Raw genomic sequence first — 17,656 nt, forward strand, 5'->3', positions numbered from 1 at the left:
GTTTGCACTCGTGTGGGTCCATGAGATTTCTGCTTAGGTCGTCTGCCAGTGTATAAATAAGCACCAGAGGAGAAAGGCTACACCAACCTTGTTGAATAAAATATATAGATTTTATTACCACTGTTCCGGCTGGAACACAGAAAATAAATCCAAAAGCTGTTCAGCACACAAAATCCAAACTGTTGAAAGCACAAACAGAAAATAGATTCAAGAGCTGTTCAGCACACAAAATCCAAGACTGTTGAAAGCACAAACGCTATGTCTCCACACCTGCGTTTTCGTTTAGGACACTTCTTCAGATGCACTACAACTCATACAAAACTACATTCTATTTAAATAAACTTTCAATTAATTTAATTGAACAATTAATTAATCACACCAAATTCATTCAGGTTCAACCTCACTAGCCTTACAAGATACCAAACATTAGAAACTCCTTGTTACTATAACAGCAAGTACAAATAGATCTATTTGTATTAAATCACTCTACTTATTATACTTTTCAGATTTAATAAAACACTTCACAATGAACTACAATAATAATTATTAAAAAACATACTTAAAAAATCTTAAAAAGTTAAAAATTATTAAAAACTGTTAAAAGACTGCCTTCATCTTGCTGAATTGAGTTAACCTCATACACCCTCTAGTGTTCATTTAGAACTATTGCACAATCCACTAACTTTGACATTCTGAAAGTTTAAATTAATTTTATCTAGCTTGATTCCTCATAAACTGCTTACTTATAATTTTGTTTCTTAATAAAATAATCATACTTTATTGAATATTATCACTACAAAATAAAAATAGAAAACAACATTAAAAACAAAACTAAAAATCAACTAAGAACTTTTTCATAGCTTTATCATTTGATTTGAGAAGGACATTCAGCTCAAAGCTTAGCTGCCCTCAGTTTCAATACTGGGGCAAGAGAAACTATATTGTTGAGACCTGGTTCATTATACGATTCCAGCTGAAGTTGCCATAGCAATTCTTTATATTCAATGGTATCTTCCCAGTGTCCACCCCGAATGTCCTTCTTAACTACTTCTAATACATAAAAATAAAACTCTGCTTCCAAACATTTCATTTTATGTCGAAACAGGGCATTATTCATACAACCTCTTTTAATGTCATAATTATGCTCATAAATCCGATTTTTCAATTTACGTTCGGATTTACCCACATAAAAAGCTTGACATTTTTTACAGATGCTCAAATATATAATACCACTTGTATGGCAATTTGCGTAATCAGTACTCCTAACCAGTAAGTCCCTACTCTGAATATGGACTGCATCACGGGCATATATAAAGGGGCATTGTGGGCAGCTTCCACATTTAAATGTTCCAATTCTGCCCTTTTTACTAATTTTCCCCCTGCCCTTTGTCTCAAAACAATTTTTCAGATTCTTACCCTGCCAGTGTATTTAGCTTGCCTGGCAGGAATTGAGCTAGTAGGTGCACTTGGTAGCTCAAGGCTGTGTTCCACAGAGCCATGGCTAGTCTGCAGAGATGGCATGAGCGGGTTCCCCCTGCTTGTTTATGTACCACATAAGTGTTGTTTGTCCATCTTTACCAATAATTGTCCTGGAAGAATGTCGTCCTTGAAGGCTGTCAGAGCATTCTGTACAGCTAACATTTATTTTTGATTGATATGTAGGTGCATTTGACTCTGGTTCCATTTGCCCTGAATGCACTGCCCTGCCAAGTGAGCCCCCCATGCATAGGCTGATGTGTCTGTTAGGATTTGGGTGGCAGGGGGTAGAGTGAATGGCAGTCCCCTGTTGTGGTGGCAGGCCTCTGCCCACCAAAGGAACTCTGTCTTTAAGCAAGGGATGATAGGAATCATTGATTCTAGGTCCTGAGAATGTTGACACCATAGGCTTTTTAGATACCATTGTGGTTTCCTCATATGCAGTCTTGCATATGGAATTAGTGGAATGCAAGAGGCCATGAACCCCAGGGCTTGCAGTATTTTCCGTGCAGACTTTGGGTCTTTGTGGCCAGTAGTTTGAAGTAGGATGTCAAATGAACTTGTTTCTCTGGCGTGAGGTAGGCCATCTGGGAGTTGTATTCAAGCTTGCTCTCAGGAATACAATTTGTTGGCAGGGTACTAGATGTGATTTCTTTTCGTTTATGGTGTACCCCAGAGAAGTTAGTAATTTCTTTACAAATGCCAGATGATTTAATAGTATGCCCTGGTTTTCTGCCTGAATTAGATAATCGTCCAGGTATGGGGTATATCTGAATATTTCTTTGCCTGCAAAATGCAATGGACTGGAGCTAGGCACTTTGTGAATACCCTGGTTGCAGTAGCTAAGCCAAAGGGCAGTGCAGAGAACTGATAGTGCATGTAGCCTGCTCTGAAGCGTAGGTATCTTCTGCAAGATTCCCTTATTGGGATGTGCAGGTAGGCTTCCTTTAAATCCACTGTTGCCAACCAGGCATTTTTGCCTAGCATGGGAAGCAGCTGATGAAGAGTTAGCATTTTGAATTTTGGGATCGTCAAAAAAATGTTTTAGAATAGACAGGTCCAGGACAGGACGCTAGGAATTGTCTTTCCTGGGTACCAGGAAATGTCGAGTAAAAACCATGCCCCCATTCCTCTTCTGGGACAGGTTGAATAGCCCTGATGATTAGGAGAGAGAGAACCTGCTTTTGAGCCTCTGCCCACTGACTTAGGGGTAGGTCTGGCCAACTGTTTGGGGCTGGTAAGGAGTAGAAGTGGAATCTGTATCCTTGGGAAACTACATTTAAAAATTTGTCTTGGGTAATGAATTCCCAGTTTCTTGCATGCAGGGTGATCTTTCCCCCTAAAGGAACAGTCAGTTGAGCAGAGCTTGGAAGGTTTAAAGTTGTCATTATGACAGTTTACCATAGGGGGGTGTCTTACTACTCTCAGCTTTGGAAGTGGAAGCCCCCCCACTGCTTAGGCCTGTGAGTACCTTGAGACTGAAGCCTGGGTGGTCTGCTGGTTCTGGGTTTGGACTGAGAAGGCCTGGAAGAGGCAGGAAAGGACCAATTCTTAGAAGGCCAGTGCCTACTAAATCTGGGAGGTTGTACTTGCAGGAAATCTTTAACAGTCTGCATAGATTTAGATTTTTCCTTCATCTTTTTAAGTACTACTTCTGCTTTGTTGCCAAACAGGCGGTCTTGGTTTAAGGGAGCATCTAGTAATTAAGCTTTAAAATGATCTGGCAAAGATTGCTTCTTAAGCCAAGCATGCCTTCTAAGTACAGACCCAGTGACAGCAGCCCTGCAAGATGACTCTAATGAATCAAAGCCACATTGCAAAGTACGTTTTCCAACTTGTTCAGCAGAATGCATTAAATCCTTTAAATCTTTATTTTCAGCACAGTCAGGAATCAACATAATTTTTCTGTTTAAGCAATCCAATAATATGCGGCTGTTACTTTAACATATGAAACTGGCAGTTTAAGGCCCTAATGGCCTAAGTAGCAGAAGTGTATACCTTCTTACACCATCTGTCCAGGGTCCTGGAATCTCTATCAGAGGGGGTAGGGTTTTTGGCAGTAGTAGCCTTAATGCCCTTGGGTCCCTGTGAAATGGTCTCAGCATCCACAGTAGGATTCTTAAAGAGAAACTTGTGAGAGTCAGGTACTCTGTAATACTGGTCAGGTTTTCTGGGAGCCGGAGGTAAAGTGTCAGGGGCCGGGTTCAATTCCAATAAGGCATCTACAATGTCCAGTACAGGAGGGATAGCTAAAGACCTGTGTTGAGGTAGGAGTAAGAATTCCCAAAGCCTCTTTTTGGAGTCAGAGTAATCCTGGCTTTCCCAGCGGAAATGCTCCCTAAGAGCATGCAAAGTTTCACCAAAAGAGAAAGGGGATGCAGAGGGAATGGAGTCCTCTACATCAGAATCCTCATAGGTAGACAAGGGCAAATCCTGGTCATCAGAGAAAACCGAAATTTCAGAATCTTGATCAGAAGAATCAGAAGAAAAATCAGTTCTAGGTCTCTTAGAGGGAAGAAGGGTGACTTCCCCCGATTACAGTAATGTCTTCAGCCATTCTTATCATTTAATTTTTAGGCATAGGGCCCTGACCATGTGGTCTGGGTGTCGGTTTTCTAGGTGTGGATAGAGTTTTAGGCCTTGAAGAAGAAGATGGCGTCGGTTCAATATGCAAGTCAGTAGGGCTTGAATACACCCTCAGAAGCTGGTGCCTGCACAGCGGCTCCGGACCCATCAAAAATAGAGGCATCTGCAGGTTCCACAGTCGAAGAAGCATCTCGTGGCATACCGGACTCCAAATGGGTCTCAGTAGAGGCCTGCGAATCTGAAGTAGCGGGCATCAGGGGCTACGAAATCGCCTGAGTACTGGCGAACTGGCGACTAACTTAGGAGAAGCGTCATCGGCAGCTTTGGACCTAAGAGGTCTGTCTCTCTTTCATCTTTGCGTTTTTTCGGAATGTCGGTAGCCCTTACCGAAGCCATTTCTGGATAATTGAACAGAGTACCAAAAAATTTAGATGCGAAAATGAACTGACTAGGAATAGTTCAAGGTTTGAATAAGGCACAAAACCGACAGCGAGGTACGTCGTGGTCTGGGCCTAAGCAAGGAATGCAGTATGAATGATGATCTTTATGAGGTATTTGCTTTCCACAAGAAATACAATTAACTTTTACTGACATCATTTTAGAGCAAGAAAAAGGATCCCCAACGGGGTACTCAGCTTAGTTGAAGACTTTGGATCTGAAACTCAAAAACAAAAAATTCAGGAGTCGGCCGACCGGCACTTGAGAAAGTACAGTTGTGTACACCTACCATAAATGTAGATGTTCGAGTGTCTTCACTGTTGCAGTCATGACTGTAGGGTTCTCCCCTGCCGGCAGGCAGCCCTCGGTCGGCCAGAATCCCAAAGTCTGGGTCCGGCGTCGGTTGTTCAACTCTGCTCCCTGACGTCAGAGCGCCAGGAGTATAAAGCTGACAACCGACGCCATCTTCTCCAGTTTTTCTTGCCCCAGATGTCAGGAGTCCCAAAATGAAAATGGTCCCAAAACCTTTGCAAATACACCTCAGAAGAATGGTGAAAAAGGAACCACACAAAAGTAAAAATAAGAGGGGACAGGAGGGAGGGAAACCCAGACTGCAACAGTGAAGACACTCGAACATCTACATTTATGGTAGGTGTACACAACTGTACTATGTTCATCGTGTTTCACTGTTGCAGTCATGACTGTAGGGTAGAATCCCAAAGCTGAAAGAAAGGGAGGTGGTCATAAAGAAGAAGGGGCGGCTAAAAGGCCCTGCAAGACTGCAGAGGCAAAGACTGCCCTAGACTTAGAGTAGAGAGGCAAATTGTAGTGCTTAGAGAAAGTATGCACTGAACTCCAAGTTGCAGCTTTCAATATGTCCTTGGTAGGAACTCCCCTGTGGAAGGCTGCAGAAGTGGCAGCAGCTCTGGTGGAATAAGTCCGTATGGTCCCTGGGATTTGCTTTCCATGGTGTGAATTACAAAATCTGATTCCATGAGCAATCCATTTGGAAATGGTTTGTTTAGAAATGGCTTTACCTTGGGAACTTGAAGCATAAGAAACAAACAATTGTTCAGATTTTCTGATGTCCTTGGTTCTGTTCAGGTAAAAACGTAGCTGTCGATGTACATCCAAGGAATGTAAGATCCTTTCCCCTTTATTTTGAGGAGTGGGGAAAAAGGTTGGCAAGTGGATAGTTTGATTTAAAGCCACTTTGGAAACCACCTTAGGCATAAAGGTCAGATTAGTTCTCAAAGATACCCTGTCTAGATGAAAAATAATATAAGGTTCCACCGCCATAAGAGCTTGTAACTCTGAAACTCTCCTGGCAGAGGTTAGTGCCAACAGGATAGCTGTCTTCCAAGATAAAAACTTGATGTCAGCAGAAATGGCAGGCTCAAAAGGAGGCAAGGTTAGTTTATCCAAAACATAATTGAGATCCCAAGCAGGAAAAGGAGGAGATCTAGGAGGTCTTAAGTTCTTAGCTCCTCTAAGGAACTGTCTCATGAGCTGGTGGGAAAAGATGGGAGGCTCTGTATTATAATGAGCAGAAATAGCTGAAGCATGGATCTTAATGGAAGAGAGAGACCCTTATGTAAGAGATCCGTCAAGTAAAGTAGAATTAAAGTAATGTTAGGAAGAAGAGGATCAGAATCCTGAGCCTGCATCCAGGAACAAAATCTTTTCCGTTTTCCCGCATAAGATTTCCTAGTGCTAGGACGTCTAGCTTCCAAAATGACATCCATAACCTGCTTGGGTAGGAATGAAGAAATCAAAGGCCCTGGATTAACCAGGCCGCCAGGCTGAGAGTTCTGACATGAGTGTAGAACCTGACCTTGATGTTGGGACAGAAGGTTCGGAGACTGAGGTAAAATCCAAGGGGGCTCCAGGCATAGGTTTATTAGAGTTGGATACCAAAACTGCCGAGGCCAATTTGGAGACAACAAGATTATCATCTTGGGTTTGTCCTGTTTTATCTTCAATAAAACTTGTGGAAGAAGAGGTAGAGGCGGAAAGGCATATCCCGAGAGGTTCCTCCAACTGAATGACAGGGAATCCACTTTCCAAGCCTCTCTGTGCAATGTCCTGGTGCAAAAAATCTGCAGCTGATGATTTAGATGGGATGCAAAGAGATCTATGTGAGGACATCCCCATACTGCTGTTATCATCCTGAATATTTTGGTGTCCAGCATCCACTCGTGTGGATCAGAAAGGTTTCTGCTCAAACTGTATGCCAGTAAGTTTTATTTTCCTGGTAGAAACTGAGCTTGAAGATTCAGATTGCAAGTTAGAGCTGTGTTCCATAAATCCATGGCTAGTCTGCAAAGGGGGTAGGAATGAGATCCCCCTTGCTTGTTTATGTACCACATAACTGGTGTTGTCTGTCCGTATTAGTAGTTGTCCTGGCTGTATGAGATTCCTGATGGCCAATAGAGCTTTCTGAACGGCTAACATCTCCTTTAAGTTGATATGCAGGTGCTTCTGTTCCTTTGTCCAAAGGCCCTGCAGACAAATGCCCTGAAAATGGGCTCCCAAGCATAATCGGAGGCGTCCGTGGTTAGAATCTGAGAGGCAGGAGGTAGACGGAAGGGCTTCCCTTTGTTTAGAGCACATGCCCTGGACCACCAAAGAAATTCCTTTTGAAGGCAAGGAAGGACAGGAATCAGTATGTCCAAACTGTGGTAATGCTGAGACCATACACTTTTTAGGTACCACTGTATTTTCCTCATGTGTAGTCTTGCATATGGTACGAGAAGGATGCAGGAGGCCATGTAACCCAAAGCCTGCAGGAATTTCCTTGCAGATAGATGGGTCAGAGTTGCCAAGGCCTTGAAGGTTGATGCCAGCTGTAATTGTTTTTCGGATGTCAGAAAAGCCATCTGGGTTGTAGTGTTTAGAAGAGCACCCAGAAAAGTTATCTCTTGTGATGGTGTCAAATTTGACTTTTTTACGTTTACAGAGAATCCCAGGAATTTGAGAAGGCTTTGTACAAAATGTAGATGCTGCAGTAAGACATCCTTGCTGTCTGCCTGAATTAGACAATCGTCCAGATAAGGGTAAATTTGAATTCCCTTGAGTCTGTAGTAAGCTACTACTGGAGCCAGGCATTTGGTGAAGACCCTGGGCGCAGTAGATAATCCAAAGGGCAGCGCAGAGAATTGAAAGTGCCTCGATCCGGCCTTGAACCTGAGGTATTTTCTGCGATCCTGCCTGATGGGAATGTGTAAATATGCCTCCTTTAAATCCAAAGTCACCATCCATGCATCTATGGACAGCATTGGAAGTAACTGCTGTAGAGTAAGCATCTTGAATTTTGGAATCTCTAGAAAGGTGTTCAAGACAGACAGATCCAGAATGGGTCTCCATGAATTTTGCTTTCTTGGGACTAGAAAGAGCCTTGAGTAAAACCCTTTTCCTATCTCTGAAAGAGGTACCAGTTCTATGGCATTCATAGCCAAAAGAGCTTCCACCTGATTTAAGGCCTCCGTCCACTGATGTTTTGGAAGGTCTGGCCATCCGTTTGACCTTGGCAAAGTGTGAAAATGGAATTTGTAACCTCTTAAAATCACATCCAAAACCCATTTGTCCTGGGTTATTTGAGTCCAATTTTGGTAAAAAAGAGAGAGTTTTCCTCCGAGAGGGGCTTCCAGGCAAGAAGTTCCTGCAGCCCAACCGAGCGAGTCATTGAGTTTGTTTCCTTTGAGACTGTGGTCTGTCCTCTCTTCCCCTAGGGGTAGAAGCAGTCCACTGCCTTGGTCTATAAGCAGCCTGTGTTTGAGGCCTCCCTCTGGAGCGTCCATACCTACACCCCTTTGAGGCCTGTCTGAAGACGGAAAGGACCAGCTTTTTGATGGCCAATTCCTGCTAAATCTAGGAGGCTGTACTTGTAAGAAATCTTTAACTGTTTGCATCGATTTCGCCTTATCCTCCATCTTTTTAATCACCTCTTCAGCTTTAGATCCAAACAAAACATTATGCTGAACAGGAGCATCCAATAATTTAGCCTTTACTTGTTCAGGTAAATTCTGTTCCTTTAGCCATGCATGTCTTCTAATGACTGTGCCAGAGGCCGCAGCCCTACAAGAAGCCTCCAAGGCATCAAATCCACAGTGTAAAACATGCTTCCCAACTTGTTCAGTGGCATGCAATAAGTCATGTAATTCCTTATCCTCTGCACAGGCAGAAATGGAAGTAAATTTTTGTTTTAAGACAGATAAGAGAAATTGCTGATATTTAAGCATATGAAACTGACAGTTTAAAGCCCTAATGGACAAAGTAGCAGAAGTGTACACCTTTTTGCCCCATCTTTCCAAGGCTCGAGAATCCTTTTCAGTAGGAATAGGATTTTTGGCACTAGCGGCCTTAACACCCTTAGGACCCTGAGAAATGGTTTCACGGTCAGCAGTAGGATTCTTGTATAAAAACTGATGGGAATCAGGAACCCTGTAGTACCTATCAGGTTTAACAGGAGCAGGGGGAAAAGAATCAGGGGTTAAATTAGCCTCCGAAAAGGCATCATCCACAATATCCAAAACAGGAGGAATAGCCAGGGGTCTATGTTGGGGTAGAAGAAGAAAATCCCTCAGTCTTTTCTTGGATTCTGAATACTCCTGTCCGTCCCAGTGGAAATGTTCCCTCATTTCATGCAGAGTTTCCCCAAAAGAAAAATCCTCAGGAGGAGAAGCTGAAGGAATGGATTCTTCCGCATCAGAATCCTCATAAGGAGGGAAAGAATATTCCTGATCAGAAGAAGAAACTGAGGAAACAGAAGCCTGATCAGAGGAATCATAATAAGCATCCTGCCTTGGCCTTTTGTCTGGAGGGCGATGAGAACCCCTAATCATTGTGAGTAAATCCTCCGCCATCTTGAGTAACTGTTTCTGTGAGGCCTGTACTGAAGTCTTTGAAGTCTTTGATTTAGAAGGAGTCTTTGCCTTTGTCTTTGCCTTTACTTGAAGCTGAGTAGGCCTGAATACCCCTTCGGAAGCCGGTACCTGCACAGCGGCTCCGGACCCATCCGAAGGAGCATTGTCCGAAGGTCCTGCAATAGAGATATTTAAAGGCCTGGTTGGCTCCTCATGAGAGTCCATTTCGGCCGTCGGTTCTGAAATGGCCGACGACAGGGGCTGCAAAAGCATCTCCCTGACGACGGCCGAACCTGAAGCTGGCTCCACATGTGCGCTATCATCAGATTTGGACCTCGGAGGCCTGTCTTTATCCTTACGACGCGTGTGAACTCCGGTAGATGGAACAGTGTCAGACGACATTTTGTAGTTAAAGCGCTTACCGAAGTAATGAAAAGCAACATTGTACCTTCACTTGATTGTACGCTGATTGAATCTAGCACAAAACCGACAACTAGCTACGTCGTGGTCAGGGCCTAAGCAAGGAATACAGTAAGAATGAAAATCCTTATGAGGTATTTGCTTCCCACATGAAATACAATTATTAACTTTTTCTGACATCAGAGTGGAGCAAGAAAAAAGTTTCCCCAACGGGGTACTTAGCTTTGAGTGGAGAAGAAAGTCTTCAGACCGAAGTAAGTAGAAATATTTGTCAGGAATCTACCGACCGGCACTTGCGAACTGCTATCACCGCATGGCAAGAAAGACTGGAGAAGATGGCGTTGGTTGTCAGCTTTATACTCCTGGCGCTCTGACGTCAGGGAGCAGAGTTGAACAACCGACGCCGGACCCAGACTTTGGGATTCTGGCCGGCCGAGGGCTGCCTGCCGGCAGGGGAGAACCCTACAGTCATGACTGCAACAGTGAAACACGATGAACATCTGCTTCTTTTCGGGGACCGCAAGGCAAGAAAGACTGATGTAATGGCATCGGCTGCATGCTTTATACCCCTGACTAACTGACGTCATGGAAGATGAGACAGCAACAGACGCAGATCCCAAGACTTTGATAATCAGGCTGACTGTGGGCCATCTGCAAGCAGATGACCCAAATGTGATGACTGCAACAGTGAAACACGAAGATCATCATGATTATTCAAGCACATACATAAAATGCATGGATCATGAAATCCAAATCAATTCCTTCCTTTTTACTTCATAGGAACATCACACCAAGTCCTTCAAAATATGGGCTGCCAAAATGCAGAATGAATTATCAAAGTTTGTTAGAAGTGCTGACACAAACACACAACACTAAATGTAAGGCTTTGTACCTCACAGTTTCTTTAAGTACATTTGATCAGAATATCCCAATAAGCTATCTCAGTTTTCAACAATCTGAATCTTGTTCATTGCTAAGGTGTGATGCGAATTTCTGTCATTGGTCTTGCAGTAACCTAGTATATTTCCAACTAATAGTTCCACTGCTTTAATGGATACATCTTTCTTACCATCATACAAGCTTTTGTGCTTAATATTTTTCCTCAACTATGTATTTTTATTTTACTACTACAAATGTCACTGCTGCAAAAGGAATTTCTACTTCAAGCCCAATTACTTTAAATAAATTAACAATGAAAGGTTGCTGGACAGACGATACCAATGACACCTAACTAATTTAAGACACTCTTGTGAAAATCTGGTGTAATGAAATTCAGCAGCCTCAAGTCTGATTACTGGATATCTGCTCTCCATAAGAATAAGGCAGGACTTCATCAGGTGTCCGGTCCATTGATGCCTGCACTACAAACGTGGGGGAGCGCAACAACCTGTGACAGCATCTGCAGACTTAGAGAGAGGTAGAGAAAAGGTTTGCTCCCACCTCAGATATCAGACTCCTCGGGAGTGAGAAGGCTTTTCTGCATTCATAAATCCTTTACATTCGAACGTCATTTCATGATCAAAGCAGCCTCTAACTGCTACTCATTCCCTTGGACAACCCACAGACAAAAAGTGGGGTAAACACAAGGACTGAGACACAGTGAATGGATACCCCACCTGCAGACAGGTGAGAGTTGGTCTGTGCACCAGCTGCCAGAGGAGAGGCTGCCTGGCTCAGCATGTCGCACCTCGGGTCCCTTGCTCACCTAAACCTGCTCCTATGTGGTATTGAAAGGAAACATCATTTCAAGCTAATGTTTTGTTCTTCCCAAAATAAAGCAAACACCTATAATGATGACCTTTTGGAGGACACTGACAACTACAAACTACTTAAGTTGCTATGGAGAAGACATGAAACAAAGGCCCATAAAACAGTACAATGTCAAAGTATCACAACATATTAAAATGATACAAAATGATTGATACTTTATTATTCAAAATGTTATAATGACTTGGCTTGGAGAAATGGCTGAAACTACTTGAGGTTTGTGGATCAACCATTCACTTCAGCAAAAAAGAACTGAGATGGACATGCAGCTGCCCACTGAGAAGGATGTCAGGACATTAAAAAAGTTCTAGTCAAACATGTCTGCTTCTGGCTGTACCCTAAACATATTAATACTTCTTGAAGAAATAATTACTCCAATAATCCAGAAGTGCCTCTCGTTATGTTATCATTTGCCTAAACTATTAATAAAACACCATTATTCCCCCTCCAGTATTGTTTGACTTCTTAATGATGCCCTTCCTTCACAACTCACTTATCCAGTAGTTTCTTTCTTGTGGCAGGAGCATGGCATCTCTCAGCCAGAGTCCTATGACCCATTTTTTTCCAGGTCCGAGAGCCTAATTGGTCCATTCCCTGAAGTGAGAGTTGGCCAGTAAGAATGGGCCACTCTGCCGGATCTAGTGGACCCCCATCCCAAACCCTGCAGCTACTAAACACTGCAGTAGCTCTTCTGATCTGCAGTACATGCTGTCTTCGGACAGAAACTTTTGCACATACACCCCACATCTAATGCGGCACACCACTGCACATCATGCGCTCAGCAGGCTCTCTCCGTGAGCGCAACACCCAGTGCTCCCTTCTAGGTGTCACTGAAAAATGCCTGGCCACTAACTTCTGTCCCAGGCTATTCCTCTGGTGCTCATGCTACTAATAGAGCACGAGTTGTTTGGGTCTCAGTCATTTCTCAATATAATAAGGTCGACAATCCACCTTAATCTTTGTGAAAAACAGCATCTGATAAAAAAATGCAGCTAAATAACACCTAGAAAAAACAACAGGACTTGTAGATGTAGCATCACTTTAATATTATTCTGTTCTACTTTAAATAGATGGGAACTTTCTACTGCTACTACCACACTACTTCTATGGTTACTGTGTTACAGCTTGTAGACAATAAACTGCATAACTGCATTCTGATAGCAAAATGCATTTAATACTGAAACAGGCTGGCATCTCATAACGTACTGTTATTTTAACATTAATGCCTGTCAACATTCAAAAATCATGTTGAAATGGTTAATAAGTTCATAGGTGTTTGCTAGGCTAACTACCACAAGGGCCTTTTTTAAACTCTCTTTTATTCCTGTACATCCACAGTTTGTAACATCTTGTTTACTGACATTTTAAACACTGATGGCAAAGAAAATTACTTTCATTTTTATAAACTGTATGAGGAGTTTTTTCCCTATGAGCCTCCAATGAAAATAGGAAATATCAAGTTACCACTAAGCAATAAAAGGAAAGTTTAAATCAAGCACCAAACAAGAAACTGGCCCGGAAGGGCTGCTAGCCTTCTATTTACTTATGAACCTATAAAATAATGACCTGTCATACTTGATGCACTTTAATGTGATGGCCTTACTTCTCTGTATTTAAAGCATGTCTGACACAGTTTTCTTATCAGGTCACATAGGTTATGAATGAAAAGTTCCCTAGAGGTCCAGCGCAACTATAAATGGCTAAATATTAAAACTGCTTAATACCTAAAAACAGTCTAACAAACTCTCCAATTTTGTAAAAAAAATATCCTCCATAAAGAGCGGCAGGGCTAGCCATCCGGCAGTATAAACCCTTGGCTCTAAATGATTGTCTCTATTGAAGTGACAACCCTGACCCCATGTGCAAAAACAGAAAAAAGGGGGTATGGTTGGATCCTCCATAGAGTCAGATGCACGGATTTTTGTTTGGCTTAACTACTGGGGTTAAGTACCTGAAGAATTGTGCAAAAAGTCACTTAATTTGAAATGGGAGCACATTTTCAGATCCAGTAACTGATGTACATCTCCACTGGATATCACATGCTCTTAAGGCTGCTCTTCCAATTAATGGATTTTGGTACATCAGGCATGACTGGCATGAGACAATGACCCTACTTTTGGATGGGACTGAAGATACTCTAACCTTTGGCGTAGGGCACTACCTGCACTAAGTCATTCTCACAACAACGCAGTGGTCAGCTGTACAACTCCACTTCTAGCATGATTACAAAGTAAACATTCGGCAAGGCATTTCATTGCATTACCCATGTTATGCCCACTGCTACTACTACCCACCTTTGGCAGTATCTGATATGCTGTTTAGCAGGGCATACATCATCTCTCCGTCAATGTGGTGTGGATTCAGGACATGAGCAGGCCTCTGTGTTTTCTTAAACTGAAGCTCCAGTTCCAAAAAGCCTTTATCGCCAGAAAGAACTGTAAAAGGAATGTGCTTTGGCAGCTGTTCATCCAGACGACCAGCCTGCACAAAACAAAAATGAAACGGCATCCTCCAGTGAAAAGTAATTTAACAGCACCTTATCTTTATACATCGCAGCAAGCCATAAAAGCTGCTCAAATCCAACTTTCATCTACGTTATTCAGACAGATGAATGATGAAAACTCAGTACCACATCAAAACTGCTAGTATAACACTGTTCTTTGCTATGCACTGCGGTAGCACAATCCACTACCATTTGCAAGATTCTGCAGCTGTTTACATCTTGAGAGAACCAGCAACAAATATGATGCAAGGCTCATATTATCTTACAAGCCTCTTTCAAATACACACATGAAAATGCAATATTAAAAAAATATTCATTATTAAATTATATATAGTATATATTAACATTATAGTATATATTATATTATATTAAAATATTAAAAAAACACAACAGCAGCACTGAAGATTATAAGCCAATATTTGTTGACTTAACAGTTAACTATCCTCGGATCACAAGAAGTTATTTACAATACTGAGAACTAAAACCTTCAAGAGTAATGAAACCTGACAAGTTGGTCCAGTAAGGCAGTGATGGAGAACCTATGACACACGTGTCAAAGGTGACATGCCACAGCGTTTTGGATGACACACCAGCATTCACCAACACCGGAGTTACCAAGGAAACAGAATGAACAAAAATACAAGAAATATGTGACATTGCACTTATCTATTAAAACTCAGCAACAAAAAAAAGTCATTAATTGATGTTAATCAAATGTAGTGTATTCCATACTTTTTCAGTTCAATTCAAAATTACTATTAAAAGTAAGATAATTTTTTTGGGTGCACTGTTTTCAGCCCAGTTATCAGTGCGTATATCATTTTCTCTAGTGCAAGTCACTGATTTTTCTTTTACTTTTATAATACATAGCAGCACACATGATTGGAATGTATTTTTTTTAAATAAATGAATATGCAAATAATTGTTTCTCTTTTGCTCGTTGGGGTGGTGGTGGTGGTGGTGGTGGGGGGTTACATGCCAGCAGAGTCAAAATAGGCATTTCCCAAATTTCTGACACGCCGAGCCCAAAAGGTTCGCCATCACTGGCGTAAGGTTTTAATTACAGTCTTCATTCAGGTTTATTTTATTCCTCAAAAACAGCGGCAGCCCACCTTAAAATAGAACTGCATACACAAAATCAATAGAAACATCAAACAGAAATAACCAGAAACAAAAATGAGCAAACCATCATTAAATACTACTCTGCTGCATTCCCCGACTTCCTTCTTAATCTCTTGCACATCTCGGATAATGTACAATTGTGAAACATGGCGTACTCAATGCTTCAATTAGCATGAATTTAGGTAAGACATCATTACAGATGCAAGTACTACTGCAAAAAGCAATGCAGGCAGGCAGCTGGCTGCCTGTAATGTTTTAATGTTTTAATTTAAACCGGATATATTTTGACCTGGACAACAGAGCCCTTCTCTATACATTCCGATTACAATATTTGTAATGCATTTTCTTGCCGAATTGTGTAACTAACTAGGAGTGTCAACAGTTTGGTAATAAATCTAAATAATAGTAATAACAATAATAATAATAATAATAATAATAATAATAATAATAATCCCATTTGTTAACCAGGTAGGCCAACTGGAGACTATTCTTTTTCAGGGGCATCCCATGAGCAATATTTCATTGAGCTGATCAAGGTCACACAGGAGACAAATGAGGGCGCAGAGAATCAAACCCATTACAAAAGGAACTACACCTCACAACCTTAACCTCTGCACCACCTGCCACAACTACCTACCACCTGATTTTTGTGCTTCTGTTATACCGCCATTTTGTACTGGAAGTTGCCAGCCTCTTGGTCGGACACACTGGCATGCTTCATCTCTTGGTGGCTTCAAAGAGCCCAGTATCAAATAATACTGCACAGCACAGTCTGCATTTCTGGTGACAATTTCCCTTAATACAAGTCTTGCAGTGTTGGACGCATAGTGAATCTCTTCAGTGGTGACATCTTGGACTTGCATGACACTTTGGTAAGAGCTTCAGTTTATTCAAGGACGGTCTTTGGTCTCCTCAGATCTGCCACAGACACTGGGAGTGAAGGTCTTTATAAGGGACCTGCCTACCACAGTCATTTCCTTCTCTTTGCTGACATGAACAAATCTTAAGTAAAAAGTCAAAAAGAAGGTGGTTCCCCAACAGGGCATTTACCCAAGTGTGGGCAATGGTAACTGCTAACAACGTGGAGTACAGGCTCACGGGAGAGAAAATCTTGCTTCCAGACTGGTGGCAAGACAGTTTGATGATCTTACAATCCTTCATAGATGTATGCACCCCTGTGCCCTTAGGGTTAGATCACACGCTGGATTTATTTGTGTAAGGTTTTTGGCAGTGAGGTAATCCATCAGTATTGGAATAATGCAACAGTGATCTATGGAAGGACATGCAATTGACCCACAGCAAAACATGAAACTGGGTAACACAATCAGAATTAAACTCTCAAACTAAGGAGATAATCTACTGCGATATTTGTTTTTGCCTCATCCAAAAGCCCCTGTTAAAGGAGCCAGAATTTCAGAGGAATATCCTACCTGTGCAAGTACACATTTGGGACTCATTTTCAATTGAGGGCAAACAGTTTCTTTTTATGATTTTCTGTCTTATCTCCTGTCATACAATGAAGTGACAGTTTATTTTGTTTCGTTTATAACTTCCGGGAGGGTTACTGATGTTATTGGGGCTGTGGATGCTCCCATCCAATCAGACAGCAGCATATACTGCTTAAAATCTCTCACCCGTTATTTAGGGTGATGCGTCTCAACTTTTTATTTCATTCTTCTCAGCTTTCTTTCATATAAATTGTAAAATCCCACCACATAACTCTTCATAAACATACTCTTCCTTCAAACATTCATTCAGCACATTTAAAAAGAAAAATACCATCTTTGCCAATCCATTAATTTCTTGCACATTCCATACCCTACACCATCTGGGCCTGATACTGAATCAGCATTTACTTTCCTCAGTACTTCAACCAATTGATTAACAGCAATTTCTTTTTCAAAGTCTTCCTTAACTCGTTCTGGGTTTTTTTCGTTTCCATTTTCTCATAATTTCCTTCCTTTTACTCTTACAAATATTTTCCACATGCTGAACTACAATATTCATCTTGTGGTCTTTTTACCTCTCATTACATTCTTCATTTCCAGCATTATATTAATACCCTCTTACTATTTTACCCAAAAATACAGACCCCTCCTTTCACCCCTGTAAATAATCTCTCTGCCTAAACAGTGAGGTTCATTTTTTTCTCAATTTCTTTTGTGCATTTTTTCCGTATCATAATACTTTCCTGTATATTATTCTCTAAAACATTTTCCTATACTTCATGTTATCTTCCTTTCTTGGGTCATCCTGCCACTTTTTATACTTCTTTTTAAATACAACCTACCATTCAGACAAGTTTTACAGAAGTCTTTCATGGTTATATGATCCTTCCATAAACACAAAACTTCCTACTCTCAAGTTCATCCCATAATTTCTCATTTATTCTTTTTGTTCTCTTCTTCTTCTAATACACTCCCTCTCTTCCATCACCTATATCCATACTGCTAAATGGTCCGAAAAAGACGCCACAATT

At 41.5% G+C, this 17,656-nt stretch overlaps 1 protein-coding gene across 4 annotated transcripts in view; it reads right to left on the reverse strand.

Annotated features, from left to right (window-relative positions):
- The window catches only part of ZNF451 (zinc finger protein 451), a 1,506,235-nt gene that overhangs the window by 558,474 nt on the left and 930,105 nt on the right, over nucleotides 1–17,656 (reverse strand). For all 4 annotated transcript variants that reach the window (XM_044063345.1, XM_044063343.1, XM_044063344.1 and 1 more), the window contains exon 13: nucleotides 13,847–14,033. In XM_044063345.1, the coding sequence (XP_043919280.1) occupies nucleotides 13,847–14,033 (187 nt within the window). The remainder of the gene's footprint in view (nucleotides 1–13,846; nucleotides 14,034–17,656) is intronic.

Source organism: Protopterus annectens, chromosome 2.part1, assembly GCF_019279795.1.
Source record: "Protopterus annectens isolate FY-2018-M chromosome 2.part1, PAN1.0, whole genome shotgun sequence".
NCBI classification, from domain to species: Eukaryota; Metazoa; Chordata; order Ceratodontiformes; family Protopteridae; genus Protopterus; species Protopterus annectens.